This window comes from Patagioenas fasciata, chromosome 18 (genome assembly GCF_037038585.1).
Source record: "Patagioenas fasciata isolate bPatFas1 chromosome 18, bPatFas1.hap1, whole genome shotgun sequence".
Classification (NCBI taxonomy): Eukaryota; Metazoa; Chordata; class Aves; order Columbiformes; family Columbidae; genus Patagioenas; species Patagioenas fasciata.
The window spans coordinates 12,443,768-12,461,437 of NC_092537.1; the positions used below are offsets into that span (position 1 = coordinate 12,443,768).

Sequence of the window (17,670 nt, forward strand, 5' to 3'; positions counted from 1 at the left end):
CCATCAGCCTCCCCAGGCCCTGAGCATGGAGCTCAGCAGTGAGCTCTGGGTTTCGGCTCCAAAATCTGTGCACTGCAGTGCTGCGGCCCTCATTGGAATGGGCTTTACAAGCACAGAACATTGCTTGTTGCTGAGTATTGGATCAGATCAATGCACCATTGATGGACGTGTTATCCATCGAGCTCTTTTAGTAAACAAAATGCCAATGACCAGGAGAAGAATTTGTTTAGATCTGACACAATTTGAAACAGCTCAAGTGAGAATTGTTACATATTTCCTCTGGATGAACTCTGTAAATCAGGAATTTTATCTTTTTTCCCAACGGTTACACTTCACAGGATGCTCTGATTTTTCACTGTTAAAATCAGAAGGCATCTTTTGTTAGTACATGTTATGTGGTAGATGCCACAACAATTTTCAGCTCCTTGTTTATTATTATGGACATGCAGAATGTCTTCAGATATTTCACCTTTCTGGGAAATGATATATCTTTTAAATATAATATATTTTAAATATAATACACCTTTATGTTTGTCTTTATATCTTTATTTCTGTCAGCATCTGTATTTATCTTAAGACCCTGGAAATCACCTCAAACACTCTATACATGAGCTGTATTTCAAGAGCTGATGTATTGTCCCTGCAGGAATTTGAGTTAGGATATATTCCTGGTTTTCTATTATCAAGAAAAACACCTTGGTTTTAGTCAGAATGAGTTGTAGGTTTGTTTGTTATTTTTCAAGTATTACTTCATAAAACTCACTGCATCACGTGAAGAAGAAAAATGCCACCACCTGCATTGTATAGCTTGAATTGTTGCAGGACTATGTAACAAACAATCTATCTTGGATGGATCAGAAAGTCACCCAGAAATATGTCAGCATAATCCTTAAGTCCTGCATCCAAGTTCTCTAAGTGCCTTAACTGATCAGGATTCCCTTGTTAATTCTCTCGTCGAATTATTTATAGTAGATATAGCCACATAGCTGGTAAGATAGAAAAAATTTCTAATTATATCTAGTCAAATCAAACGACAATTATGTCTTTAGGTAAGTCTGCCAAACAATGCTTTGCCAGAGAATGTTGGCCAAAAATGCTTTGACCGAAGAAAGAGGAAGGGTCCAGATCATCTGCATATGAGACTCTATAAAACCTCCTTGTGACTGTTGTGCCCTGCTCTTACTGACAGTGTCAAGGTAAGTGTATGTGTTCTGTAGCACTGCAGAGACAGCAATTTTTCTTCATTCTACATGCCTCACTGCATTCTGCTTGTTTCTGATAACCAGAAGTGAAGGTTTGTTTCTGATAGCTGGAATTTGCAATCTGCTTTCCATGGCATCTTTTTATTCCCAACTTATTAATATACTAGTAACTGTTACTGAAAATGATATTCTAGTTTAAATACTCTAAAGGTAGAAAATGTAAGAGATTTCATCACTGACACAGAAAACTATTGTTTAATTGATGGGAAGTATCTTCTTTCCCCCTCAGAGTCTTCTGCTGACGTGTCTTCAATAAGGTGCAGCCATGTCGTCAGATGCTGAGATGGCTGTTTTTGGGGAGGCGGCTCCTTACCTCCGAAAGTCAGAGAAGGAGAGAATCGAGGCCCAGAACAAGCCTTTTGATGCCAAGTCATCCGTCTTTGTGGTACATGCAAAGGAATCCTTTGTGAAAGGGTCAATCCAGAGTAGGGAATCAGGGAAGGTCACTGTCAAGACTGAAGCTGGAGAGGTGGGTAAAATGTAAGGCTTGAGAACACAATTTAATTCCTACTCTGGGCTCTCAGCTGACACATATCAGTCTCTCTGTGTTGACAGACTCTGACCGTGAAGGAAGATCAAATCTTCTCCATGAACCCTCCCAAGTACGATAAAGTCGAGGACATGGCCATGATGACCCACCTCCACGAACCCGCTGTGCTGTACAACCTCAAAGAGCGTTATGCAGCCTGGATGATCTACGTAAGTACCAGCAGCAGTCTTCCTTTGGGGAGCGGGGAGAACTGCTCTGCCAGGCTCAGGGGAAGGCAACGTGCTGTGTCCTTTCCTCGCAGACCTACTCGGGTCTCTTCTGCGTCACCGTCAACCCCTACAAGTGGCTGCCGGTGTACAACCCGGAGGTGGTGTTGGCCTACCGAGGCAAGAAGCGCAGTGAGGCCCCTCCACACATCTTCTCCATCTCTGACAACGCCTATCAGTTCATGTTAAATGGTGAGTTGATTGATAGCTCTTCAAATGGTACTGTAGTGTGCAATTCAGGAAAAAACTTCCTTTTCTCTGCAGATAATTTTCAAATATATGGAGTCGTGTTTACATCATATGTGTCAGTTAAGTAAGCTAGCGTCCTCACTCTTAAATGAGATAAATAGCAGAGAAAACACACTGGTAGTGTTGTGGAGACAAGTTTTGCAGTTATGGATTAAAATGTCCTATGGAAAGCAGAATTAGCAAGGCTACAGAAGTGTTGGTGCTCTATCTTAATACAAAGCATGGAATCAAGCATGAATAACATAGAATTCATTTTCCATTACATATTCTAAGTCACTGAAATGATATTGACATTACAAAATAATATTTGCTTTTGGTTCTCTCTGATATATGGAAATACCAAGTTTGATTTAAAGAGCATTACCTTAAAAAGAAGATAGTATATTTTATCTTACATTCATATCCAAATTAGACCTAATTCGTTTATTCAGACAACTTCAAAAAATCCTGAGAGGGATTAAGTGCTGCATTTCCAGGGCATTTTAACTAGGAATTTGCTATCCAGTGTTTCTGCACTGTTAACGAAGCTTCAGTTCATAGTTAGTTTCTCTTACAACCTTTGGTTTCTCTGCAATTCAGCAGCACTAAGAACACACTGTCTTTTCACAGATCGCGAGAACCAGTCGATCCTGATCACGTACGTACACTCCCTGCTGGGTCCCCGCGGGGCTGCCCGGTGCCAGGGGATCTCCTGCCTGACCACACGCTCTCTGCTTCTCTCTTTGCTTTGACAGCGGAGAATCCGGCGCAGGGAAGACTGTGAACACAAAGCGTGTCATCCAGTACTTTGCAACAATTGCAGCCAGTGGGGAGAAGAAGAAGGAAGAGCCCGGCAAAATGCAGGTAAATGATTAGATGCTGGCTTGAATCAAAGCTTCTCTCCAATCTTGACATGATTTTTGGAAAGGATAACCCGCAATATCTATCATCCTGCAGGGAACGCTTGAGGATCAAATCATCAGCGCCAACCCACTGCTGGAGGCCTTTGGAAACGCCAAGACCGTGAGGAACGACAACTCCTCGCGATTTGTAAGTTGTTGCTTTGGACAAAATCTCTCCCTCTCATTCCAAGACAAGTGATGGCCCTGGCAGTATCCCACATAAAGGAGATGTCAGAAGAACCCATCCAGGCTGAAATGCTGCTGCTTCTCCTTAACAGGGCAAATTCATCAGAATCCACTTTGGAGCCACAGGCAAACTGGCTTCTGCAGACATTGAAACTTGTAAGAGACTCTCCTGGCCTGGTCCCATTCCTCCCCAAATTCCCACCTCCGTGTGCATTCCTCTGCCTGATTCTTCTGCCTTCGTTGCCAGATCTGCTGGAAAAGTCCAGAGTCACTTTCCAGCTCCCGGCAGAAAGAAGCTACCACATCTTCTATCAGATCACGTCCAACAAGAAGCCGGAGCTCATTGGTAGGAAGGATCATTATGACTTTTTGAGGATGATCGCTGAGCAACCCTATTACCTGCTTGGCAAAACCTGTGTCTTGCCTCTTCCTGCTTTCAGACATGCTCCTCATCACCACCAACCCTTTTGATTTCCACTATGTGAGTCAAGGTGAGGTCACTGTTCCCAGCATTGATGACCAGGAGGAACTGATGGCTACAGATGTAAGTACTAGAAAGAAATATTTGTACTCTGATTGTTAAGGATTTTAGGCAATGATGTTCTGACTTCATGGTTTTGACTGCAGAGTGCCATTGACATCCTGGGCTTCACTGCTGACGAAAAGACTGCCATCTACAAGCTGACAGGGGCCGTCATGCACTACGGGAATCTGAAGTTCAAGCAGAAACAACGAGAAGAGCAGGCAGAGCCTGATGGCACAGAAGGTCCTTAGCAATTGACCTCTTAACAAATAAATCAGTTTTGGGAAAATACTTCTGTTTCAGTCAGGACACAAGCTATAGTTTTTTATTTTTTTTTATAGTGAAAACCAGTTAAGTTTTCTTTAATGTCCACAAGGCTGTGAACCTGATTTTCTGATCCCTGGAATATCTTACTGATAGGTTACTTCAGTTACTTTTTGATGGGCTAGTTTAACGTATTTTTTCACTTAGCATGTAGAGGTTATTGACAAGATTTTTGAATGGGCAGCTTCTCTATTTGCATACATGTGGTACGGATTAAACTCTGGCATGTGCCTGGAGGCTGTTTCAAAAAGATGGACCCAATTTGAAATCACTATGTCTTTGAAATTGAGTCCATCTTTTTGGAACACTTTGTACTTCTATCAGTAGTGTAGAACACGGCCTGTTTAAATGTAAGAGCTTTCTTAGGTCTTAACTGACCTGCCAAGTTATAATCTTCATGTATTCTTAAAGTGAACATTATGAAAAGAATTTTTTCAGTTTATAAATTTAGTTAAAATATTAAAGGAAAAGTTTCTTACTGATAACTTCGTACTTTCCAAAACCACCAACATTTTCTTCCACAGCTTTCCTGCATTCAATATGCTTGCTGTGATACTAGATTAAAAGATTTGCAGTCAAGAATTTTGAATGCTGATGTCATTTCTTGACACACACCCATGGATCAATCTAGTCCTTGTCCAGTGGTGGACAAAGAAAAATGTTTTCTTTGTCTCTCTTGTGTTTCAGTTGCTGATAAGGCCGCCTACCTGATGGGTCTGAACTCAGCTGACTTGCTCAAGGCCCTCTGCTACCCCCGAGTCAAGGTTGGGAATGAATATGTGACCAAAGGTCAAACTGTGGAGCAGGTAAAACAGTTGGTTGCTAGGAATACATCATTGTACCTCAGAATTTCTCTTCAGACAGATAAAGTTCCTTAATTTTCTCTGCGCAATAACATTTCTGCATTTCCCCTTTGTTTAAGGTGAACAATGCTGTAGGTGCTCTTGCAAAGGCTGTCTATGAGAAGATGTTCTTGTGGATGGTTGTTCGAATTAACCAACAACTGGACACAAAACAGCCCAGACAGTACTTTATCGGTGTCCTGGATATTGCTGGCTTTGAGATCTTTGATGTAAGGAACAGAGTTTTCACAACAGCTTCATGGAAGGGACAGTGGGCTTTAGAAAATTCTAGGACTTCTTTCACAAAGAGTCATATTTTTGTAAAAAACTGTGATCAAATCTCACTACTAAAGAGAGTGGCCCTTTCAACCTTTAAATCTTAATAGGAGAGAAAGAAATACTGCAGAATATTAAGCTTAGTTAAAAGAAAAAAGGAAGAAATCTGTGACAAAGTTATATGAGTCAAAGGTATGGAAAATATTAAAATACTTTAGAGATACTCATGCTGTGGGTGAAAGAGCCCCCGAAGCTTCCATACTAGGGCCTGGAAATATTTAAAGCCACTATCTTAAAAACAGAAAATATTTGAGTAGTAAATACAGACAGTCTTCCTAGTTGGGGTTTTAGGAGAGGCGGGGTTTAGTAATAAATTTGTTCTGATAGGAGAAAGTGTGTTGAAGTTATCTACTAAATTTGAGTAAGAATTAAGGTATTCCTAAGGGATAAGGGATAATTATGATAACTTAAATATTCATTTTACATGGAATGAAAACAAACAAACAAACAAATCTCTACATTACCATTTATTAGACGTCTTTTCTCTCTTCAGAATCCCAGTACAATCCCACTGAAAGATTTCTGGCAGAACAGAAAGGGAAGGGGCTTTGTATTTATCTGAAGAGACACGTGAAGGATTAGAATAACACAGGGAAAAGCCTTGTGGGAATGGCTGAATGTTGAAAAAGTTGTATATTTTTTTTACATTTGGCAGTTCAATAGCTTTGAGCAGCTGTGCATCAACTTCACCAATGAGAAACTGCAACAGTTCTTCAACCACCACATGTTCGTGCTGGAGCAGGAGGAGTACAAGAAGGAGGGAATTGAATGGGAGTTCATTGACTTTGGGATGGACCTGGCTGCCTGCATTGAGCTCATTGAGAAGGTATCCTTCCTGTTCAGGTGCATTTATGTTGGAATTCTCTAGTTATTGAGGGATACATAAAGAATTTTTTCATGTCTGGAGTAAAATCCAGGCTACAAAGACTATTAGGGGACTAACGCACCTTTCTTAAGAAGAGAAACCGAGAGAGGTGGTGTGTTCAGCCTGGAGAAGCTGAGAGGGAATCTCATCAATGTCTATAAATATCTCAAGGGTGGATGTCAAGGGGATGTACCAGACTCTTTTCGGTGGTGCCCAATGATATGATGAGAGGCAACAGGCACAGACTGAAGCAAAGGTGGCTTTATCTGAATATGAGGAGAAAATTCTTTACTTTGAGGGTGACAGAGCCCTGAAACAGGCTATCCAGAGCAGGTGTGGAGTCTCCTTCTCTGAGACATTGAAACCCGCCTGGACCCACCTGTGTGATCTGCTCTGTGACCCTGCGTGAAAGGGCTTGGACTGGGGGATCTGCAGAGGTCTCTTAAGCCCCAACCATTCTGTGATTCTGTGATTTCAGGCTCTGTATTTCTGTAATTTGTAATGTAGCCAGAAATATTAAAAAGTAGTTCCACAAGTAAAGGTAAAATACCAAGGATGAAAAATATGAATCTCACTTAATTTTCTGTGACATATTGTCCAGAAAAGAACAGAAGCAACATTATTTTCTGATTTGTTACAAAGCTTTTTGTCTTAACACTAGTCCCTTTCCAACCAAGCAATCTGCTTCTTCTTCTTGTCTGTTGCCATGTCTTCCAGCCCATGGGCATCTTCTCCATCCTGGAAGAGGAGTGCATGTTCCCCAAGGCAACTGACACCTCTTTCAAGAACAAGCTCTATGACCAGCATCTGGGCAAGTCCAGCAACTTCCAGAAGCCCAAACCTGCCAAAGGCAAGGCTGAGGCTCACTTCTCTCTGATACACTATGCTGGCACAGTGGACTACAACATCACTGGCTGGCTGGAGAAGAACAAGGACCCCCTGAACGAAACCGTCATTGGGTTGTACCAGAAATCATCTGTGAAGACATTGGCCTTACTCTTTGCGAACTATGGTGGAGCTGATGCAGGTCAGCTCTGTGGAAACTGCATGTTCAATGTGGGAGAAGCTAATAGGAAATCAAATAGGAAAAGGTTTAAAAATTGTTTTCTCTTCTGAAATTCGATGTTCAACATTAATATTTTAATTTGATTTACAGAGAGTGGTGGCAAAAAGGGTGGCAAGAAGAAGGGTTCTTCTTTCCAGACTGTCTCAGCCCTTTTCCGGGTGTGTATCAGTTTAGTCACTTTGTCTCTTCTTCCTTGAATGGTGGGAATTTAAAATGTGAAAAGTTACTTTATAAATCTTGAGGACCTTTAGCAAGAGGTTGAAGAAGATTATGTACTGTAGGTAAATATTCTTTCAGTTTAAATGATAGTAAATTTTAATATCTTTTTTTTTTTTAACATGGAATTATTAAAATATCAACATGAAAACTCCTTCAAATGGGCAAGGAGGTTGACACTCAGATCTTTTTGCATAAACCTGTGGGGTTTTTGTATTGACATAGATCAGTTTCTTTCAGATATTGCACAGAGTTCAGGATTTTGGAATTCTGAATATATTCAATACTGCTGACATGAACAATTCCTAAGCAGTCGTGAAAACCAGAGAGCCTGGCTTTTTGATTATCATATATGAAAATGCAACCAATATATTGATACAAAGGCACAAGCGTAAGGAATTGTTCATGACTTTCAAAGCCATGTCTTTCGGAGTTATATTCAAGTTTTTGTAAATCATAAATTATGATGGCAAAGTAACCAAATTGTATTTCCTTTTAATAATAATGTTCAACAATGAAAGATGGATGAACACATAAACATACATTAATATGAAAATGTTGCAATTGAGTATAATTGAGTATAATCTGATTCAATAGAAGCAGGGATGCAGATGCAGGGATGCAGATCTTTCATTTGCTGATGTAAACTTCACCTCGTACTCTCACAGGAAAACTTAAACAAGCTGATGACAAATCTGCGCAGCACTCACCCCCATTTTGTACGATGCATCATCCCAAATGAAACAAAAACACCAGGTAAGCAGATTCAACAGGAGGAAAAAAAAGTCCCAGAAGCTCTTCTGGTGAGTCTCAAACAATGGGGTAGTCACTAACGGTGGTATTTGTTAGGTGCCATGGAACATGAGTTGGTGCTGCATCAGCTGCGGTGCAATGGCGTGCTGGAAGGAATCCGAATTTGCAGGAAAGGATTCCCCAGCAGAGTCCTGTATGCTGACTTCAAGCAAAGGTAAAAGTGCTTTCACTGTCCCTAGCACATCACATTACTGAGTCAGACAGACAGCCCTTGCTGCGGAGGCTGTGAGGCTCTGCCTCAGTGCAGGTTTCAGTAATGTGGATTTCCCCATGCTCTGCTTTCTCCCACAGATACAGAGTGCTTAATGCAAGTGCTATTCCAGAGGGTCAGTTCATGGACAGCAAGAAGGCTTCAGAGAAGCTTCTTGGGTCCATTGATGTGGACCACACCCAGTATAGATTTGGTCACACTAAGGTAGAAACAAGTCTTGTGTTCAAACACTGTGTACCTCTATTAGGCACTGCCTGGGACTGATGTGCTACAATGTTCCCTTTCTCAAGGTGTTCTTCAAAGCTGGGCTGATAGGTCTGCTGGAGGAGATGAGAGATGAGAAACTAGCAGAGATTATGACCATGATACAAGCCAGGTGCAGGGGCTTCCTGATGAGAGTGGAGTACCGGAAAATGGTGGAGAGGAGGTAGACAATTCTCACTCACATATCATGTTCTCATACTACTTGGCGAATTGAGTCTAAATTCACTGCCAGCACAGTATGCAATAGCCACGTGAATTTTACTGCAGGGACTCAATCTTCTGCATCCAGTACAATGTCCGTGCATTCATGAATGTGAAGCACTGGCCCTGGATGAAGTTGTTCTTCAAGATCAAGCCCTTGCTGAAGAGCGCAGAATCTGAGAAGGAGATGGCCAACATGAAACAAGAATTTGAGAAAATCAAGGAAGAGCTTGCAAAGTCTGAGGCAAAGAGGAAGGAGTTGGAGGAGAAAATGGTGGTCCTGCTGCAGGAGAAAAATGACCTGCAGCTCCAAGTGCAGGCAGTGAGTATCACTGTTCATTTGTCCCTGGGAAAGCAATGTCACACAGCCAGAAGGCTTCTTACCCCAAGCAGGGACTCACAAGACTAACATGTAACAGAAAACTAAATCGCACACACTAACACTGCGTAAACAGGCACTGGCAGGGCACGGTGAGTCTCGTGGCAGCCCCAAACGATACACGACATTCCTGCTGCCTGAGGAAAGAGCAATGTAACACCGGGCAACAAGTAGTCCACAGCAGAGAGCCCTGAACTGAAGGGAAATACCTCCACATACTTAACATTCATCACCATGTATCTGTTTAACAGAGTCAAGGCAAAGCTCAGGATACACTATTTACAGCTACACTAGGGAAGCCATGATTACTTTCAGAAACATGGATACTTTGCATTCAAACTCAATTAGGAAAAGGCAGTTTCTTCACACCAAATGAAGTGATCAACTAGTCAGCACTGTTAGCAAAGGCAAAGACACTGCTGGTCTTTCAGCAATTTTAATGCGTGTAGAAAGGTGATAAATTTCTTTCTCAAGTAAATTATTCTCATAAAATGGAAAAGCCTTCATTTCCCAAATATTATAAGGTTCTCAATGAGACAATTAAAAAGCTAGTAAGTACATTTCCTGTCAGGAAAGAAGACTCCAGGCCTTTTTTCCTGCTGAAACTAGTAATTGAAGTGACCACTCTTGTCTTGTGCTGTGTTTGTGAGTGCATGAGATATCTCACAGCTACACTCTCTGGGAGACAATTTAAAGAGACACTAAAAATTTGGAATCAGTCTTGATAGCAGATAAACAGATCCCAATAGACATGTTGCAAGATCCTCCAGTTTCTGGAGTGGAAGGGCACGGTCAGTCCTGTATTAACGCGTGCCTAATCAGTGATAAAAAAGACATCAGAGAAACTTCAAAACATTACAACCCATAAAATCTGTGTCTCTCCGCCAGGAAGCAGATAGTTTGGCTGATGCTGAGGAAAGATGTGACCAGCTCATCAAAACCAAAATCCAGCTGGAAGCTAAAGTTAAAGAGGTGACTGAGAGGGCTGAGGATGAGGAAGAAATTAATGCTGAGCTGACAGCCAAGAAGAGGAAACTGGAGGATGAATGTTCAGAGCTGAAGAAAGACATTGATGACCTTGAATTAACACTGGCCAAGGTTGAGAAGGAAAAACATGCCACCGAAAACAAGGTAAGAGGCAGAACCTGTCACTCTCCCAGAAAAGACCTCTGGCTTTTATACAGTGTAAAGTTTTAAACTTTTTTAACTTTTTTTTTTTTTTTTAAATCTGCACTTGCTCCCTTCTTCCCGAAGGTGAAAAACCTGACAGAGGAGATGGCAGCCCTGGACGAGACCATTGTGAAGCTGACAAAAGAGAAGAAAGCCCTCCAAGAGGCCCACCAGCAGACACTGGATGACCTGCAGGCAGAAGAGGACAAAGTCAATACGCTGACCAAAGCCAAGACTAAGCTGGAGCAGCAAGTGGATGATGTGAGCATCCAGCACTAACAGGACAGGTATGGAGTTAGACCTGACCAGTCATGAGCTGAGGGTCTTGTTCTTTTTAGCTGGAAGGGTCCCTGGAGCAAGAGAAGAAACTGCGCATGGACCTTGAGAGAGCTAAGAGGAAACTGGAAGGAGACCTGAAGCTGGCCCAAGACACTATAATGGACTTGGAAAATGATAAGCAGCAGCTGGATGAGAAACTGAAGAAGTAAGTGTGGCTGTGGGACACCGAAGTGCTGGGCTGGTTGCGCCATGGTTGTCTTTTTTCCCTGATCTCTAACATGGTTTGATTTGCCCACAGGAAAGACTTTGAAATCAGTCAGATCCAGAGCAAGATCGAGGATGAGCAAGCAATGGGCATCCAGTTACAGAAGAAGATCAAGGAACTGCAGGCAAGTCTCTGTTCATTCTCTTCTGAACTTCAGAAAGACATCAGGTAGGAGGAGGGGCTGGGTGTGAAAGATTCCTAATGTTCCACAGGCCCGTATTGAGGAACTGGAGGAGGAAATTGAGGCCGAGCGAACCTCTCGGGCAAAAGCCGAGAAGCATCGGGCTGACCTCTCCAGGGAGCTGGAGGAGATCAGCGAGCGCCTGGAAGAAGCAGGAGGGGCTACAGCAGCTCAGATTGAGATGAACAAGAAGCGCGAGGCAGAGTTTCAGAAGATGCGTCGCGACCTGGAAGAGGCCACGCTGCAGCACGAAGCCACGGCTGCCGCCCTGCGCAAGAAGCACGCGGACAGCACAGCTGAGCTTGGGGAGCAGATCGACAACCTGCAGCGAGTGAAGCAGAAGCTGGAGAAGGAGAAGAGCGAGCTGAAGATGGAGATTGACGACTTGGCCAGTAACATGGAGTCTGTCTCCAAGGCCAAGGTATGGAAGTGGACCAGAGAATGCCCACCAGGCCAAGGTCTGGCCGATAGCCTAGATCTACTGGCCACACTGTCATCAAAACGATCCCTGCTCTTAGAATAATGAGAGTGCCGGTGTTGATCTCCTTTTCTCCCTTCTGTTTTCTACCTAGGCAAACCTGGAGAAGATGTGCCGCACTCTGGAAGACCAGCTGAGTGAGATTAAAACAAAGGAGGAGCAGAATCAGCGCATGATCAATGACCTCAATACTCAAAGAGCTCGTCTGCAGACAGAAACAGGTGAGATATCTGCATTCCTGAGGTAGAATGGGACAACCTGCACTCAGTGAGGATAGCACAGGGTTCAGTGTGACAAGTGGTAAAACCTTTCCAGGCCACTCCTGATCAAATGGGATTACAGGCAGAAATTGTCATAGTATTACCAGTCTAGTTACCTTTCTTCAATTTCCCCTTCCCAGGTGAATTTTCACGCCAGGTGGAGGAAAAGGATGCTCTGATTTCTCAGCTGTCCAGGGGCAAGCAAGGCTTTACCCAACAGATTGAGGAACTCAAGAGACATCTAGAAGAAGAAATAAAGGTCTGGGAGTACCCTGCTGTACAGAGTCTACATCACCCTTAAAAGTATCTGGAGAATCCTCTGTCATCCAGACTGGTTCAATATTCTTTACCACACACACATATTACTCGAGGGAATTCCAGTAATGCACATACAACAATTCATAGGCTAGAGAAGAAAGGAAGTGTTATGATTTTGATGATAGAAATAGTCATTAACAAGGCTCTCTAAGACTCGATACAGACACGTATATAGAAACACTTAAAGAAACAGTAGACGACTGTTCCCAGAGCCTCTGTCACTAAGACATCTGATCTGCCAGAACACATGGATGATGGCTGCAGTAGCTCCCAGCTTTGCGTTTGCTTAATTTGAGTATCATTTTTAATTTCTTGACCATATCACTATCAAGCGTCATCTGAAGACAAGTATTCAGGTTACCAATCCCAATCTTCCCCCAGGCCAAGAACGCCCTGGCCCACGCCCTGCAGTCTGCTCGCCACGACTGTGACTTGCTCCGGGAACAATATGAGGAGGAGCAGGAAGCCAAGGGGGAGCTGCAGCGCGCGCTGTCCAAGGCCAACAGCGAAGTGGCCCAGTGGAGAACCAAATACGAGACTGACGCTATTCAGCGCACGGAGGAGCTGGAGGAGGCCAAGTACGTGGGAAGTGGGATGTTGAATGGATGGAGAAGACTGGGGAGCTCAATGGAAATTGGAGTTTCTAAGTTTCGGTTAGGACAGTGGTGGGACCAAGGCAGGAATAGACCATCTTTGCTGTAAAGGGAAGAGAGGGAGGGATGGAGAGGAAAGGCATGCTGTGGAAAAAGAGATTGGAAGCACAAATGGAGCCCTTGAGTTAGAACAGCTAGGACAGGCTAGATACTCAGAAGGTGTCATGACACAGATGTGGTAAACCCTTAAGCTCTAACCTGGAGCTGTGCTTGTCTCCTGCCAGGAAGAAGCTGGCACAGCGCCTGCAAGAGGCAGAGGAACATGTTGAGGCTGTGAATGCCAAATGTGCCTCCCTGGAAAAGACAAAGCAGAGGCTGCAGAATGAAGTGGAGGACCTGATGATTGATGTAGAGCGATCAAATGCTGCCTGTGCAGCTCTGGATAAGAAGCAGAAGAACTTTGACAAGGTCTTTTGGGCTCCAGACCTGGGGTTGCTGGGCAGAGCATCCCCTCCTGATGGCCACATCCAAACTCACACCTGGTTTCTCTTCAGATCCTGGCAGAATGGAAGCAGAAGTATGAGGAGACACAGGCTGAGCTGGAAGCCTCCCAGAAGGAGTCTCGCTCTCTCAGCACGGAGCTCTTTAAGATGAAGAATGCCTATGAGGAGTCCTTGGACCACCTGGAAACGCTGAAGCGGGAGAACAAGAACTTGCAGCGTAAGTGCCTGGCCCTCTGCTCCTGGCAGGGCTTTCTCCCTGTCCAGCACTACACACCGCTCCACATGGGTCTGTGCCTGCAGGTGGGCAGGGATGTCTGTCACCTTGGTGTGACAGGGCCCTTCCCGTTGTGCTCTGTGCCTGACCATGCCATTGGTGTTTGTTCCCACAGAGGAGATTTCTGACCTCACGGAGCAGATTGCAGAGGGAGGAAAGGCGATTCACGAGCTGGAGAAAGTCAAGAAGCAGATTGAGCAGGAGAAATCTGAAATCCAGGCTGCTCTGGAGGAAGCTGAGGTACACACAGTGCTGGGAAATCGGGCCCAGATGGAAAGTATGGGAGCAGTTATCTGCATAGCTGGCAGGACAGCAAGCCTAGATTTCAAGAAGTACTGCTTAAGTGATGACTTAGGAAGCAAGCAGTGGTTTAAGTCACTGTTCCTGGTGACTTTGTCCAGGCCTCCCTTGAACATGAAGAGGGGAAGATCCTACGCCTCCAGCTTGAGCTCAACCAGGTGAAGTCGGAGATTGACAGGAAGATAGCAGAGAAAGATGAGGAGATTGACCAGATGAAGAGAAACCACCTCAGAATTGTGGAGTCCATGCAGAGCACCCTGGATGCTGAGATCAGGAGCAGGAATGAAGCCCTGAGGCTGAAGAAGAAGATGGAGGGAGACCTGAATGAAATGGAGATCCAGCTGAGCCATGCCAACCGCGTGGCTGCAGAGGCACAGAAGAACCTGAGAAACACGCAGGGAGTGCTCAAGGTCCGTTCAGCAAAGCTACTGAAAGAGAGGTGACACTCCTGAATATTTTGTCACCCAAGAACACAGTGGCACCCTGTAATTTCTCTTGTCTCTTTCTCAGGATACCCAGATACACTTGGATGATGCTCTGAGGACACAGGAGGACCTGAAGGAGCAGGTGGCCATGGTGGAGCGCAGGGCAAACCTGTTGCAGGCTGAAATTGAGGAGCTACGGGCAGCTCTGGAGCAGACAGAGCGTTCGAGGAAACTGGCTGAGCAGGAGCTTCTGGATGCCACCGAACGTGTGCAGCTCCTCCATACCCAGGTCAGGCACTGGACAGGAAATTAATCCAAGATAAGAGATAAGTAAAGAGTGAGATTGCTATGCACCTTGTAAGTGATTACTATGTAATCACTTGGCAAGACATGCCACATTATTGCCAGTCTAGGCAGCCACCCATGTCTACTCTGCTGCTATGGCTCTGAAGAGGACTCTTGCATTAAAGATTTTCATAACACATACTCACACTTTTAGCTCTTCCTGTGGAGGCATTAAGTCTGACAGTACAAACCACATGTTTCCTGTTACACAGAACACCAGCTTAATCAACACCAAGAAGAAGCTGGAAACAGACATTACCCAAATTCAGAGTGAAATGGAGGATACGATCCAGGAAGCTCGCAATGCTGAAGAGAAGGCCAAGAAGGCCATCACAGATGTGAGTTGGGCGCTCCTTTCATTGATGATGCTGGATATAATTCTCCTTCAAACTGTGTCCAGCCCCCAAATGGACTTGACCCTTTGCTCTCCTCAGGCAGCCATGATGGCAGAAGAGCTGAAGAAGGAGCAGGACACCAGCGCCCACCTGGAGAGGATGAAGAAGAACCTGGACCAGACGGTGAAGGACCTGCAGCACCGTCTGGACGAGGCTGAGCAGTTGGCCCTGAAGGGAGGCAAGAAGCAAATCCAGAAGCTGGAGGCCAGAGTGCGTAGGGCTGCTCTTTGTACATGACTGAACATGTCACATAAGCAGCCATCAGGGAAGCTGCAAAGATGGGCTTGTCCTCGCAGGTGCGGGAGCTGGAAGGGGAGGTTGATGCTGAGCAGAAGCGCAGCGCTGAAGCCGTGAAGGGTGTGCGCAAGTACGAGAGGAGGGTGAAGGAGCTGACCTACCAGGTAAGGCAGGAGGTCTCCTTGGACTGACAGAGTCTTCTCACTGCAAGTCAAATTTTTGCACATGCCATCCCCAAGGGGAATTGTTAACTTTATTTGTTGGAAAGCCAATAATTCATTCTCTCTCTTGTTTGGCAACTCCTTTAGTCTGAGGAAGACCGTAAGAATATCCTGAGGCTTCAGGATCTGGTGGACAAACTGCAAATGAAGGTGAAATCCTACAAGAGACAAGCTGAGGAGGCTGTGAGTATCGTTTGGAGAAGGTACAAGAGTCACCTTCTATCAGGACAGTTCACTCATTGAGCTGACTATGAACACCAGAAAAGGAGCATGAGAGGAACACTCAAGACACAATAGTTTTGGTTACACCATTTCACTATGGTGTCATGAAGCCTTGCTGAGTTCTGGGCATTGTGTGATTGGGGATAACATGGGGGAGTTCTGCATCCTGTTTTATTCAGGAGGTCAGACTAAACAAACAGAGGGGCCACATCCACTGATGGAGAAATTCATTCATCTCTGCTGCTGATCAACAGCAAAAGGCTTCAGGGTCTTTCTCAACCTAATAAAACACACTGATAGCTGGGCAGCAAATAGTGGCAGAATAAAGACCCAAATGACACACCCAAATGATGAATTAGCGCCTGAGGAGTGACACAGTAGCGGTGAAGCTTGTTCTAGTGGGGTCCTGAGTAAGGGAGGAGGAGGAGGTCTGTGTGAGTCTTATGTGTAAGCAGCAGTGGGTGGGGAATGGAACTCTGAGCCTTCCCCTGGGAAATCCCGCAGCCAGACAAGGCTGAGCTGCAGCAGGAGTGGAAGCCCTTCCCTGTGCTCCTCACCAACAACTCCCTCTCTCCGCATAGGAGGAACTGTCCAACGTCAATCTCACAAAGTTCCGCAAGATCCAGCACGAGCTGGAGGAAGCCGAGGAGCGGGCTGACATTGCAGAGTCGCAGGTCAACAAGCTCCGAGTGAAGAGCCGGGAGTTTCACAGCAAAAAAATAGAAGAAGAAGAGTAAGGGTGTAATGAAGCAGACAAGTGACCTGAGGGATGCACAGAATGTGAACCTCTTGGTCTCTTTCTTATGCAGTGTAATTTGTCTTTGCAATTGTGTGTAGAGAATAAAGACTGTAGTTTCCTTTGCATACAGAACACGAGTATTTTCTTCTCACTCTCCATTCTGCTAGTTTTGTCTCCCTACTTAGCTATGGATTCCCATTAATCTTTGGCTATTGCTGTATATTTAGCTTGTGTCCTTTAGCTGTCTGATCTGTTGCACATGCTTTTATTTCATGGTCAGTGAAAACTTTAAGTAATAATGTATTTTTCATGCTAGTGAAAAGGATGTAGAAGAGAATCAATTTACAACAGACACAGCACTCTTTAGGTGCTTCACTAATACCCCACAATTAGGCATTTTTTTCTCCTTTCAGTCTGGTTACTATTACCTTCACCTACCCATCTTGGATCCAGAATTTCATAGAGGTGCTGGGGACTTCATAAGGCCACATCATGACTTTTTTTTTTTTTTTTTTTTGAGGCAGTGGAGAGAATGAAGAGCATTGTTAAATATTTTTTCCTTCATTCAGATCCTGATCCGAACAACAGAGGCACAGTGAACATGTACAAATGTGGATTCTCATGTGGTCTATCAGCCATCTCAGCTGCATTATTCTTATGCATTACATGTTACCTCTGAGTGAAAGACATGCAGAGAGTGTCATGGTATGTTAAAAGAAAAACATACACAGAGGTGTCTGCCTAAGCTGCTATTTTCATAGCACCAACAGCTCTTTGCTTTGAGCTAACTTCTGTCCCTTATTTACAGGAAGACCAGATAATCTTGGAGAATTTTCTCGGAAGCCAAGAATTTTGAAGGAGCTCTGGCTGAGATATGAATGCTAACTGAACCAGATGCAAGGCAGAAAAAAATGAGTGAAGAGCAGCTTACAATGAAAGGAAAACAAGAAGCACATTATGAAGTGAAGGCCAGAGTATGTGTTGGTGTTGAATGGTTTTGACAGTTTACCTCTTTCCAGCTATGCCATGTGTGTGCTGGTGTTTGAAGCAGGAGGTGGTTCCTGCACTGAGCAGTGGGCCTATCAGGGCAC

The 17,670-nt window shown here is 44.3% G+C and overlaps 1 protein-coding gene and 1 long non-coding RNA gene across 16 annotated transcripts in view; one reads left to right on the plus strand and one right to left on the minus strand.

Moving 5' to 3' along the window:
* LOC136109524 (uncharacterized) overlaps positions 1–17,670 on the minus strand; it is a 190,910-nt gene that overhangs the window by 96,343 nt on the left and 76,897 nt on the right. For 14 of the 15 annotated variants that reach the window (XR_011741761.1, XR_011741755.1, XR_010652510.2 and 11 more), the window contains one exon: positions 5,824–5,881. The exons of the other annotated variant lie outside the window; for it this stretch is intronic. This is a non-coding gene — a long non-coding RNA (uncharacterized lncRNA). The remainder of the gene's footprint in view (positions 1–5,823; positions 5,882–17,670) is intronic. 15 annotated transcript variants of the gene reach the window in all.
* On the plus strand, positions 1,502–17,170 carry LOC136109518 (myosin heavy chain, skeletal muscle, adult-like). Its single transcript, XM_071816291.1, has 39 exons — positions 1,502–1,731; positions 1,818–1,961; positions 2,054–2,210; positions 2,877–2,904; positions 3,002–3,110; positions 3,204–3,296; positions 3,427–3,490; positions 3,582–3,680; positions 3,775–3,878; positions 3,962–4,100; positions 4,869–4,987; positions 5,104–5,253; positions 6,015–6,185; positions 6,942–7,251; positions 7,381–7,448; positions 8,175–8,262; positions 8,356–8,473; positions 8,611–8,734; positions 8,821–8,957; positions 9,062–9,317; positions 10,263–10,505; positions 10,629–10,805; positions 10,883–11,028; positions 11,122–11,212; positions 11,301–11,690; positions 11,842–11,968; positions 12,148–12,266; positions 12,707–12,903; positions 13,203–13,386; positions 13,473–13,638; positions 13,811–13,935; positions 14,097–14,405; positions 14,506–14,709; positions 14,978–15,103; positions 15,200–15,370; positions 15,457–15,561; positions 15,706–15,801; positions 16,422–16,573; positions 17,149–17,170. The coding sequence occupies exons 1-39, from the start codon at positions 1,528–1,530 to the stop codon at positions 17,153–17,155; spliced, it is 5,817 nt and encodes a 1,938-aa protein (XP_071672392.1). The 5' UTR covers positions 1,502–1,527; the 3' UTR covers positions 17,156–17,170.

Bases quoted from the DNA above. Each gene is read 5' to 3' on its own strand.
- LOC136109518 (XM_071816291.1), top strand. From the start codon at position 1,528: ATGTCGTCAGATGCTGAGATGGCTGTTTTTGGGGAGGCGGCTCCTTAC. The intron at 1,962-2,053 runs GTAAGTACCAGC...CTTTCCTCGCAG, and splicing joins ATGCAGCCTGGATGATCTAC to ACCTACTCGGGTCTCTTCTG. The intron at 3,681-3,774 runs GTAGGAAGGATC...TCCTGCTTTCAG, and splicing joins CAAGAAGCCGGAGCTCATTG to ACATGCTCCTCATCACCACC.